Source organism: Dufourea novaeangliae, unplaced genomic scaffold, assembly GCF_001272555.1.
Source record: "Dufourea novaeangliae isolate 0120121106 unplaced genomic scaffold, ASM127255v1 scaffold36, whole genome shotgun sequence".
Classification (NCBI taxonomy): domain Eukaryota; kingdom Metazoa; phylum Arthropoda; class Insecta; order Hymenoptera; family Halictidae; genus Dufourea; species Dufourea novaeangliae.
The window spans coordinates 51,575-65,047 of NW_015373907.1; the positions used below are offsets into that span (position 1 = coordinate 51,575).

Here is a 13,473-nt window from a genome sequence, read left to right on the forward strand (position 1 = left end):
CAAACCGTTTGTTTACAGCACGTCCAGTTTTTGGAAAAATCAATTTTTAAAAAAATTACAAATTTTCAACTTTGGAACTGTGTTGTGCTTTTACAGTAATAGTTATGCAATTTCTTTTGACATGAAATAATTCCCTGGACTCTTCCGAAGAAAATGGTATAAATTGTTATTAGATTATAGACATCGAAATATGTTTAAATAATGTTTAAAGTGAAAAAAACACCGAAAATGCACCACTTTTTGCTGATTTGCATTAATTTATTTCAAAAACTAAAGGTTTAGGAAAAAATCTAACCACAGGACGCAATAGAGTAGACCTTTCTGTTCAGGAAAGTGTCAAGGAAAGTTACAAAATCTGCATTGTTTTACATAGGGAAGCGAAATAGTTCAGCAAAACACACGGCGCCGACAGTGGTGGCCGTACGCGCCTAGCGTTTCTGTTACGCTGAGCGGCAGGCAAGGCGACCGCCATCATTGAGTACCACTGTCGCCGCCGTGTGATAATTTATATGTTTTTGTTCGGAAGAGTCCAGAGAATTATTTCATGTCAAAAGAAATTGCATAACTATTACTGTAAAAGCACAACACAGTGCCAAATTTGAAATTTTTTTTAAAACTGATTTTTTTAAAACTTGGATGTGCTGGAAAGAAACGCTTTGCAGATTCGCAGTCAGCTAATAAAGGCCTATCAGAAACGCTTATTAGAAGTTACAAAAACGAAAAAAAGTTCCAATTTGTTGAACAGTGAATTATTGTGCCTTCTTCAAGATGAAGTCATTAGTGCAATAGAAGCATACCGAATGTTTAAAGAATTACAGATAGCTTTGTTTATATTATCATACAATTATGATATATATATTCGAAAATTATTTAAAGTAGTAAGTGTCAGAGAAATTAAAATTATACCAACTGAATAAATGATTAGATTACCTATAGGGTAATTATGCATAAAGAGGGCAACCTCATGTATGACCTTGATTTTGACATATGTTGTCAAGGTCATTATCCTGTATAATCTGGATGGTGAAACAATTGGCGGTTACGATGCGTTCAAAAGTTATTAACCGTTAAAGTTTCCGTTTCGTACAATACGAAAGTACGATATACAGTAAATCCTCTATAAGTGCGAGCCGGTTCCTCCACGATTAGTGTGAAATCGTCATCCCACCACTGGGGAAGGGTGCCATCGAACCAGTCAAGCGTATAATTTTTTGCCCGGTGCGCCGCGACGGCTAAACAGGGGGATCAAATGCAACGATGAAACTTTTTATTTTTGGTTCTTTGTTAACGAAACTTTTACGAACATATTCGTGAGATTTTTCTGATTAAAATGATACCAAACACGGTATAATTTAGACCATATTTACTTATGATTTATCGGAAGCTATAATGAACGAATAAGAACTATTAACACTTTCTAGAGGAGTAACTATGATCCAAATTATGTTCCATTTGGTATCATTTTAATCAGAAAAATCTCACCAATATACTAGTAAGTTTCATTAACAACGAATCAAAAATAAAAAAGTTTCATCGTTGCATTAGCGTTGTCACGCCGATACCCGGGAATGTAATCTTTTTTTGGCTCGTGAATGGGAAGTTGTCTTGGCGCACCGGGTCACAATGAACGCGACGGACGGAACGGGTGAATGTACGATGATTAGTCGAAGCGTTCAATCGTCAGCGACTGCCCAGAGAGCTGTCGAAGAATTAAATGTAGCTGGATCACCTCCAGTCACACGTATTTTTATTATTGGGGGAAACGGTACATACACAATCGGACTGTGTGGTCGGGTATAATGTAAATCTGTCTCTTTCTGTTTTCCACATCGCTTGTCCTTTTTCTACGTTCGGAACATTGCAAATAGACAAGCGGCCGAGGCTCGAGCTTCGAGCAAAAAACAGACTGACGAGGTGCTGACAAGTGTTCGCCTACAGCGTGAATGTGACTCCGCGGAACCGTGGCATTCACACTTATCGAGACTGTAATGCCAATGTTTCGACCGAAGCTTTGTTTACATTCCTCCGACGATCTACATTTTTGTTGTAGCATGTTTACTTCTTGATTAGTTGTTTATACATTAATAATAAATAAGGAGACATGTTTGAAAGTGTGATCTGACTAGGTCGGTGACTAGATTCGCTAGCGGGTGGGGGTTTGGAGGAGGGGCTGCAGCCCCTCCACCAAAACAATAGACGAGTTTCTACTTGAGGTGGTGTACCTAACACTGATTGTTCTTGGAAAGAGCGAATGTATATTTTAGCAGACTTGTCAGCTGTTTGTGTTTTTTCAGCAGACTGGCAGTGTGGCCGACCGGAACTGTCGACCCTCCCCCAAACCCCCTCGCAGCTAACGAGTCTAGCCTCAGACCCACTCCGATCGTTCTTTCAAATATGTATCTTCTCTTATACGGTATTCAGAAACTTTGACGGTTCATAATTTTTGAACGGATCGTGACCGCCAATGTTTTTAAAGTCAAGGTTACTTAGGACGATGACCTTGACAACATATGTCAAGGTCACGGTCATACATGAGGTTGCCCTCTCTATGCATAATTCCCTTCTGAAGAAATGAAAAGAGAAACTTTCGGAAATATGAATAATGAAGATTGAGTAGTTCCTAATATGATGTAACTCAAGTATTCTTTTAGTTTAATAATTTTTAACACCGAATACTTTTGTAATATTGTAAGCTTATAGTGTGTGATGCTCGTTACAAATTCTCGTTTGAAATTCATCAGAGGAAAGTTGATTAAAGTTATGGGATTATAAAAGATTATAAAATTATAATTTAGATCCACACACGTTAATATTTTCGGCAATAATATGATTGTTATAATTGGACTGTTATAAGTTGAATATAATACTCTTTTCAGGTGTTATAAAATTATGTCCTTTTACTGGTAACGAATTTCTTAAAAATCGAAGACGTCTTTTAAAATAAAGCGATTGATTTAAAATTTAAATACTAGAAATATACTGTTTTTTTTATGGTTAATTGTTTGATGTATGGACAAACTTACATTTAACCCTCAAATGACCGACCGTGAAAACTGATGATTGGGTCAATAGTGACCCATGCTAGACACAATGTATTTTACAAGATTTTAAGGTACTTAACAAGATTTTAAGAAAAATAATATAAGATTTGCGTTCTTAGAAAACGTTAATTTCTATTTATTCGTTAAATACGTCCTTTTTGCTCAAAATATTACAGCATACTGAAGGAAGATTAAACAATGATATCTATATGTTTCCTGATGCCTCTTACAGCCCAATATTATTAGCTATAAAAATAGCTCGGATTTAAAATTTGAAAATACTTAAAACATAAGATATAGCGAACGTCTGACACGATATTATTAACATTGTTATAACAATTATGTTTTTGTAAAATTATAAATGTCTCGTTTTACTTATAATATTAATGTTTATTCCAGGATGAAGAGGAGGAAATAAAATTAGAAATAAATGTATTAAAACGGGTGAGTACAATCAGCTGAGGGTGACGTTCAACTGAAAGAATCGAAATGTAACATTTCTTACTAGTAAGTTACAATTATTTGTCGTTCGGTATTGCAGTATTCGAATCACAGAAATATAGCAACGTATTATGGTGCCTTCGTGAAGAAGTCGTCACCTGGGAAAGATGATCAGTTATGGTTGGTTATGGAATATTGCGGAGCTGGCTCCGTCACAGACCTCGTCAAGTCAACTAAGGGCCAGAGTTTAAAGGAGGAATGGATCGCCTATATATCACGGGAGATATTAAGGGGGCTTAGTTATCTTCACAGCAATAAAGTTATTCACAGGGACATCAAGGGGCAGAATGTCCTGCTAACTGACAACGCTGAAGTCAAGCTTGGTGTGTGGTTCTTGTTTTTCTTTTCTTTTCTATCGGGTTGTACCACATGAAATTGCCAATATAGTTTATTGTACTAGTCAGAAAATGTAATATTACTGTGTTTCCCTATATCTTTTAATTATTGAATTCTTACTATGATGTTGTGACTATTCCACATAAGTAAACAATATCGTATCAAAGAACTAGCTTCGAATATTTGTGCAATATAAATTCATATTAGGTCATGGAAGAGTTAGCTGAATTAAATTATGATGTCTTTCGTTAATCACGACATTCGCCAGAAGTTTCGCGAACCAAAGATTACTTTTTGTGTTATCGGAAGATCCTTCTGGAAAACAGAACATTCTCTAATCGAGAATCGGTAGTTGCAGGCTTTGAAGACTTCGTACAGTCTAAAAGCACCATTTTTGATAAAAAACAGAATGTATCAGATAATATCTTGTTTGAAGGAAGCTATTAATTATCATGGTACATATTTCGATCGAATAAAAATGATTTTTTAGAAACAGCAATTTTATATGGTACAATATAATAAAAGCAGCTTTTCATGTGAATCATTTTCAAGATTAATTCGCTGGAACTAGCGGCCTTTTTCATCTTAATATTTTACAAATTACAAGGCAGCTAACTGTCCTGGTTCGCGTTTTGAAGTTATATGCACTTTCATACAAGTGAACAATCATTGATTAATATAGTTAACCGTCCGTCGGCTGCAGTATGTCAGGTGTACTAATATTATTAGCGATTTAACGCGTAACTTGCAAATTGTAAAAACTGTTTGTACCACAGAAGTCTACAAGTTACAGCTTGTAACTTGAAAATTCACTAATACTATTAGTAGATAAATTATTGCGCAAGAGGCCTCAGGTCATCAATGGAATATTGAAGAACATATAAAAAGAAAAGAAAAATGAAAATGAAAATCGTCGAAGAAAAGTGTAGCCGGTCACATTTTATAATTTCTGATCTGAATTGTTGTGCCTAAGGCTGTGGTCACAGTGGCACCGACGTCGGTCATCAGATTGTTTTCGTCAGATGTGAGCCGATTTGATTGGTCACTAAGACCACGCAGTGCTTCCCAATACATAGGTTGAAAAGTTCAGTCGATGTCGGGCGAATCGCCCGATATCGGTGCCACTGTGACACCACATCCTTAGCATATTGACTGTCACATGAATTTGAAGCGAAATTTTCACTATATGAAATATGTAAAGCCAACATTATTTTATTATAATTTGTATAATATGTTTCTCTGACAGCTACCAGTCTATGTTATACCATTAATAGTATTGTAAAATTTTACAAGATACGACCATTCAATCTGTAAGTGTTTTAACACTGGAACTATCAGCATTGAATGTATGCTAAGTTAAATTCTGTAATATACATATTAATATGTGTAGATTATAATACAATATAGTTTGGTATACTATAATATGAAGTGTATAAGAAATTAGTAAATTAGTAAATTAGTATGGTGCATAAAGACGTTCTATTATATTTAGGGTTTGAGAGAGCTTCGGCTATCAGACTGCTTGCGAGAAAATCCCAGGCCGCTAGTTCTGACGAGTTAACGCCGCGCAGTTCGGTGAATAATTATGCCTCCTCCACGTTCTTCATTACAGTTGATTTCGGTGTCAGTGCACAGTTAGACAGGACAATAGGTAGAAGAAATACATTTATCGGGACGCCGTATTGGATGGCACCGGAAGTTATAGCCTGCGATGAGAATCCGGACGCCACATACGACAATAGAAGTGATCTCTGGTCACTCGGAATTACTGCTCTAGAAATGGCTGAATCACAACCGCCGCTCTGCGACCTTCATCCGATGCGAGTAAGTGCTTACTTGAAATATCAATCCGTATCGCCTGCTGTTGCGCCGTGTGGACGACGCGACGACGATGATATTCAATTTTCCAATTTGACACGACCGACAGGCCTTGTTCCTGATACCGCGTAACCCGCCGCCAAGACTGAAGTCGAAGAAGTGGGCGAAGAAGTTCCACGGTTTCATCGAGACGGTGTTAGTGAAAGATTATCATCAGAGGCCGTATACGGAACAGCTCCTTAAACACCCTTTTATCCGGGACCAACCGACTGAGAGACAAGTCAGGATACAGCTCAAAGATCATATCGATCGTTGTAAAAAACGTAAACAAGAGAAAGGTGTGGGAATTAGCGATATCTAGCGGATGGGATACGCAACTGCAACCATTTTGATAGATAGCAATTACAAGGTCGCATTTAGACTCATGAATTGTGTATTTAATTTTGTCCTATCAGAGGATACATAAATTATGTCCAAACAAGTTCCACCATGGTAAATGATATGACCTTCAGATGACCTTTAGATAAAGTCGATATATCAAAGTATTCTCAGAAAATTGTCATTTCTATGTTTCGTCGCCGAGATTGGGAATTCTGTGCATTTCTAATGTACATATAAGAGTGCATAAAATAGTATGATATAAAAAGGTTTTAAAGATCAGTGAAATCTTTTTATTTTATTTCTAATTTCACAAGTCTTGTAATTGTTCTTACGAAACAGTCATTGAAAATGAGAATTTGCTTAAATATATGCAGTACATTAATAAGAAAAAGATTCCAATGATAAATCGTAGAAAAGTATTTTACAAGTGATATTTAATGTGGTACGGATTAATTTTATTACGAGATAAAGTTAATTTTCCTTAAGAAGATTAAATTACCTCTGAAACGTGCAAATGTAATTATATTGTCCCCTTCGAATTATAAACTATTCATCTAAAACTGTTTCCGCTAAAACTAACTTGTACGGAGATATCGAAATGGTTCCACTTGGATGCCCTGTCCTCTGTCATAAACAGCCTTTAAGCGAGTTATGGTTATATTATTTTCTTTTTATTATAGAAAGGGATGATTATCGGTACAGTGGTAGTGAAAACGAAGAGGACGAGCCAGCATTGGCTGGCGAACCATCATCTATCGTTCAAGCTCCGGGCGGCGATACATTGCGTAGAAATTTCCAACAAATCCAGGAAGGTAGGACTCTAACTCAAGAAGTAGCTCCTCAACCACCTGCTGCTAAAGACAAGCCAAGCAGCAGATCTCAAAGAGACATACCAGAGCCAGGGCCTCCTGCAAGACCTGCCATTCCTCACAGACTAATCGGTGTGTTTGATAGTCTATCAATATCTAATTCCGCTTATGATCTACATAAAGATCTTATTAACACCTTACTGGCCGCTGTCATATGGGCGCAATTTCATTCTACCAACTGTTACTTCCTAGCTCAATTAAATTATTTTGCATTCATTAAGAATCAGACTTTGTATTTATATATTCTTCGCTGTTTGCGTAACTATAATTGTTTACAGCCAAATGGTTTGTTCACAGAAAGTGTTTTTAACAATCATTCAATTCAAATCTCTTTGCGTCACTAAAAAATAATTATTCATCTATGGATTCAAATGGACACGCTGGTTCAAAAAAAATACGTTACACCAATAATGTCTGGAAATAATGAGCATTGTAAACGTAGATTCTGTATGTAATATTTGTAGTAATGTCTAATAAACTTTAATAAATGTCCATAACTTAATGAACAATTTGAAAGATTGCGATTAAAGAACACTCTCGCAAAGCTTAACAGTCTCACCAGAACCAGTCAGAAAGTGTTACGCGAAATGTACAGCCATCAAAGTGTTCAGTTTATTATAACCAAATGGTGTGTTTTGCATTGTGAATTTCATACGGTTCTTCTTTGTGTATTGTAGTAGTCCCAGATCCGCAGCCACCATCACGGCCATTGCCGCCGACACCGAGAGATGATCCTCGACAACAGCATAAAGTTTCAACACCACCTTCTAATCATCAACCACCCGTCGCTGGGAGCGGCGGTGGAAGTTCTGGCGGTCAATCCGCTTCTCAAAGAAACAGTCACGTGTTTAAACCTATGGTAGGCTTCTTTGGCTTTGTTCACGCGACCGGTTTCTATGTTTATTTCTCCTTCTGTTTTTCTCTTTCTCTTTGATATTGCAATTCCTTTCTCGGCAATCAATCTACGCCAATGATGACTAATATACGTAGTCAGACAACTATATATTGGATTATGAAGATTTGTAGAAAAGCACATGCTAGTGTTGTTTTATTTGCCATCTTGCTGTTTCTCACTGACACACCCAAGCTGTCTTCTATATAATACTACTATATAGTTTTATTGCGTATACGATTCTTGTGTCCTTTTTTTTGCTGTCTTCTTATTAGTCGAATTGCACGCGGAGTTTCGTTCTACTTTGCCATTACGGCGTGCACGCTCAATAGACGCGCAATTATAGACGCACGATTGTTTCTAAACGCGCTCGAACACGGCCACACGTACACAATAAACAGCACACACATTTACAGGATGAGTCATGAGAGAGAATATCTTTCTTGGATTTCAAGGAATAAAAAAATCGTTGAATATAATGTATACATTTAAGAAACACGTATCCGTTGGCCCTCAGGTTATATTAGGTTGCTGCATTAATCACGTCCATCAACCTTTTCGTATCTAGAAGATTACATTTAGAAAGTATAAATCCAAGTGACAAGTATGATATAACACAGAATATTTTTACAAAATCAAATATTACTTCGTAATATATTTTAGATAGGGTCAGAACTGTCGAAGTAACCTAGTATATATTTATTCAAATTTACATGGCTATCGGTAATTGCTCTTTTAAATGAAACTTTACATTTTAAAATCAAAGGATTGTAATTCTTGTCTCATAAAAAGTGATGTTGTAAGACATTTCTTTTCGCAAATTATGAATACTTAAACTTAAAGTAACATACATTGGGTGTAAAAAGTATTCGTACACCCTTTAAAACGGAACAACTCTTTTAAAATTGGTCCAAATGACTTGAGTTTTTTTGTGAAGTTAGAGACATTGATGTACTCAATGTAGTGAAAAAAAATTTGAAAAAGTTGCAATTGGTCCGAATCGCGAAGAAAATAGTATAGGTCGTGTTTTACAACTTTTTAATCTGAGGCTATAATGAAAATTTAATAAATACATATCGAAGATTTATGTTAGTTATATACATGTTGAAAATTTCATCAAAATCGGTTAACGTTGCTACGAGATACAAACGATTAAAAATGTTGAAAATCGCAGTGTTTCCCGACTTTCGATCTACAACTCTAGTAAATCTAACAATTCTCACATCTTTTGATGTCTGTCGCTCGTTTCTGTATTATCCGATTTCAATGAAAGTTTCAGTATGTACATAACTAACATAAATCTTCGATATGTATTTATTAAATTTTCATTATAGCCTTAGATTAAAAAGTTGTAAAACATGACCTTTAATATTTCTTCGCGATTCGGACCAATTGCAACTTTTTCAAATTTTTTGTTTCACATCATTTAGTAAATTAATGTCTCTAACTTCACAAACAAACTCGTCTTTTGGACCAATTTTAAAAGAGTTGTTCCGTTTTAAAGGGTGTACGAATACTTTTTACACTCACTGTATATACTTCAAAGCATATTCAGGTGTATCGTTAAGGAACTAGTTTTTGATCGGGCACTAATTTTTAATTAGTTCATGAAATAAATGCTAGAATAAGTTCAGAAACGATAAGACATGCACGTGATGCAGCGATACGAAGATTGCAACTTTGTATTGACGCAAATGGTCACCACTTCGAGCATCTCTTGTAATGTAAAAAAGTTTATTTTACTACCACATTTGACCTTGCATGACCTCCAATGATAGCTCGCTGAAGTCTTCTCAACACCGGCCATCGCATCGCGATAAAAAAAAAGCATTCCATTAAAAAAAATAGAGATGACCTTGAAATCTCCTCTATACCTTCACCCACGCAGAAAATGTTTGTGTCTCAATATGCCCCCCTCTATACCGTGTAAGTTTTGTATATAACATTTTTTCATATTATTACAAATAACGGCAATATTCAAAGTGGACATAGTTATTGTCTCACCCTGTATAATTTAATTGTATTTAATTTCAACCTTTCTCAATTTTTCTTTATAGTTTGAACATTAATTTTTCTTTTAGTAACAATAAGGTTTATGGTTTAGGGATTCATTATGTTAATAGTCAATATCAAAGCGAGAAGCGCTCTAAAATGATCAAAAACTAGTTTCTTAACGGCATGTCTAAAATGTATGCACCTTAAAGCTTGCTTCACTTTACACATCTAAATTCTAACAGTAAGATACATCATGTGATCATACTATGATATTTGGGCGAAGTCACTTTAATGTTATTTGTAGAATCAATCGAAAATATCCAGCTAGAAATTGCGTTGTGTATTTTAAATTATTTTTTAAACACTTAAGGGGGTGACTCCTTTGGGGCCAACTCCAAATCGATCGAAGCGCAGATGTACACAAACGGGCACTAGCAAAAACACGTAATCGATAACTGGGACGGCTTGAGGATTCGACATCTAACGGCAGTACCTACAAATAAATTCTGTGCCCCGTTACCATCAAGTTGAATTTGAGTATTCTACTACGGCGAAGGCATTGTTGCCGGACCGTATCGATAGTTTTCTTACGCTGTTGCCTCATGCCCCCCACATTGCAATTCTGTCCATCAGAAGAACGATGGAATACCCACGGCTACGAGATTTCGATTCTCGCCGAACGTAGAAAAATAATGGCGCGACCGAAAGAGATTCGAGAATGATACAACACTTACATACTAATGTGTGTAACGATAAACCTTTTCTATTTGTACTTGCAATGATGCTTACTTTTTTTAATCAATGGTACTACATTCCAAATACTTAAAATGGTATTCCCGAGAACCAAATTGCAAAAATGACACAATTATATTCCGGGAATTCCATGTACAAAAAACAAGGAACACTATACTAATCTGCTGTTTTAAATTATATTTATTTATCTTTTATTAACATATTTGATACGGGTGTTGTATGCGTACACACATATTTCGTAAAAAGGAGACAAAAAGAACATTGAATAAACAAACAACTTTATTCGATAAGAATTTATTCAACGAATAAAGATACTTTTTTGTTCGAACAGCGTTTTATTCGTCGCTTTGAATAAAATTTTCATCTTTTATCTGTATCTTCAATTGAAGGCTTCGAATAAAACTTCGAATAACTTTTGCCAACTCGAATAATATGTAGTCCAGTCGCATTAGATTTTGTATAAAAAGTCATTCCAATTAGCTATTTTTTTGTGTAAAATAGTCCGGTAGGTCATTAGAAATGAAATGCATATGTTTGAAACTCGTGAAATGATGGGGAACGTTGTTAAAAAAATTCGAAAAAGTGTGAGAAACATATTTTTCGCGTGCAGAAGAAAGTATAATGTTTTTAGAGAAAAAAGGTTCAAATGCAATATGTAGGTATTTGTGATACCTGCAAAGTAAGATATAGAACGTTAAAATCGGTGTACATCTTTAGTTGCAAAAGAATTAAAACTGTCAAAATAAGCGCTAATTGTATAATACTCTGAGAGATTTGAACATAGATCTTTGAAATTTTAGAAGAATATGGCTTCTGTTGGGATCAAAACGTTTACCAAATTTCAGAATTAAAAATTTGTTATTCTTTACAAAAAACCATTAATTTATTCCAAACGCGTCTCCGGAAAAGTTAATTTCTCTATCTTTGGGAAATCGAACAGCAAGCAGCGGGGGTATTTTTTACTCTTTAAGAGTTGTACTACCATATAGACTTCCAGATGAAATACAGTTTTAAAATTAAACCTCCAAAAAATGGCCCCAAAGAATACGTATCTTGTTTTCTTGTAAACAATTTGAATAACATCTTCATTTTTTATTGTACTATGAGTCGTGTGCCAACCGTTGAAGCATTCGGACGTGTGAAATCGAGCTCTGCGTGTGTATAATATAGAGTATGTTTATATATCAGCCGCCAAGGAAATACAGTCATAATACCCAACAATACTTAAATCACAGTGAGGAATACGATCTCTACATAGACAAAGACAATCATCAAAGCCGTTCGACTAGTATACCGATTTTAAATCGATTATACCTAGCTCGAAATGACGTTAAAACTTTCACAAATTCTTGACCAGAATTTACATGCTAACAACCTGGCTCCTCCGTGGCAAAAGGATACCTCCACTGGTAGAACCGATCAGAATAAGAAGAGAAGAAGGATAGGGACCATAGATGGACACAGCAAAGCCAGGCAAGAGCCATCGACGAGTACTACATCAATATCAAACAGATTTTCAATATTATTATTTTTTATATATCTCGACGACGTCATTGACATTCAAACACTGACAGGATATCTAGAAAAGGCCATTAACAAAGAAGACTACAAATTAAGAATAAATAACGACCAAGTGAAAATCCTGCCAGCAGATTCTAACGCTTACAGAAAAAAAACAAACTGTTTAAGGTCATCGGACGCTAAATATCATACTTTTCAATTAAAACAAGAAAGACTGTTCCGCGTCGTTTTACGGAACGTCCATCGCTCAACGGATATCGACAAGTTAAAGGAAGAATTCACATCAAACATAAAATCACGCGTAATCCTCTTTCATTATTTTAAATCGGTCTAAAACAAAAACCTAACAACAAATCCGTCTATAGTATCGATCGAATAAATAACACGATACTAAAAATTGGAGCACCCCACAAAAAAAGGAGATAGTACAGTGTAAATGGTGTCAAAGATATGGACACACACAAAAATATTGTAACCATTACTTCCGCTGTGCGAAATGTACTGGTCGGCATCCAACAATGGAATGTACAAAATCGTTAGAAAGCCCACCAAAATGTGTACTGTGCGAAGGTAACCATCCCGCGAACTACAAACGGTGTCCAATACACAGGGAACTACATAGAAAAATGTAACCGAGACGCAGACCCAAAGCAAATTTGAATACCCAAACGAATCCTCAAAGTAATACAATAAGTAGTAATCAACGATAGACTGTCCCCTCTTCCTCCTATACACAGGTAGTACAAAGAAGCCAACCTACAGGAAATGTGCCAGATCCTCGATTCAACACCAACGGAAACCATAATAATAACCCTCGCATTGTTGAAAATTTCTGTAGATTGGTGAAATTTATTGAAAGGCAAACGGAACAAATAAACGACCTGTTATCATTATTAACGCTAATCATCAAGAAACTAACATTTAACTCAAATCAATGAAACCCATACGTATTGCTCTTTGGAACTCTAACGGGTTAGTGCAACATAAAACCGAATTAGAATCTTTCTTAAAAAGTCAAAATATACAAGCAATGCTGGTATCTCAGACGCACTTTACTGACAAAACCTTCTTGAAAATTCATGGATATAAAGTTTTCTATACGTTACACCCCAGTGGTAGAGCACGTGGCGGCACCGCGATTATAGTAAAATCAAACTTAAAACACTATGAACTTCCTCCATTTAAGCAAGATTACCCCCAAGCAACAAATATTATGATCTATGATTGGCACAGTCCATTAACTTTATCTGCGATATATTGCCCGCCTAAGCGCAATATCTCTAAGGAAAATTTTGATTTCTTCTTTGAAAGCCTGGGATGCAAATTCATAGCAGGAGGCGACTTAAATGCAAAACACACCCAATGG

The 13,473-nt window shown here is 35.8% G+C and overlaps 1 protein-coding gene across 1 annotated transcript in view; it reads left to right on the forward strand.

The window, feature by feature from the left end:
• Positions 1–2,494: 2,494 nt before the first annotated feature.
• LOC107193869 (serine/threonine-protein kinase mig-15) overlaps positions 2,495–13,473 on the forward strand; it is a 101,340-nt gene continuing 90,361 nt past the window's right edge. The window contains exons 1-7 of the mRNA XM_015583401.1: positions 2,495–2,536; positions 3,441–3,485; positions 3,583–3,865; positions 5,491–5,702; positions 5,806–6,034; positions 6,758–7,018; positions 7,624–7,805. Coding sequence (XP_015438887.1) covers positions 2,495–2,536; positions 3,441–3,485; positions 3,583–3,865; positions 5,491–5,702; positions 5,806–6,034; positions 6,758–7,018; positions 7,624–7,805 — 1,254 coding nt within the window. The remainder of the gene's footprint in view (positions 2,537–3,440; positions 3,486–3,582; positions 3,866–5,490; positions 5,703–5,805; positions 6,035–6,757; positions 7,019–7,623; positions 7,806–13,473) is intronic.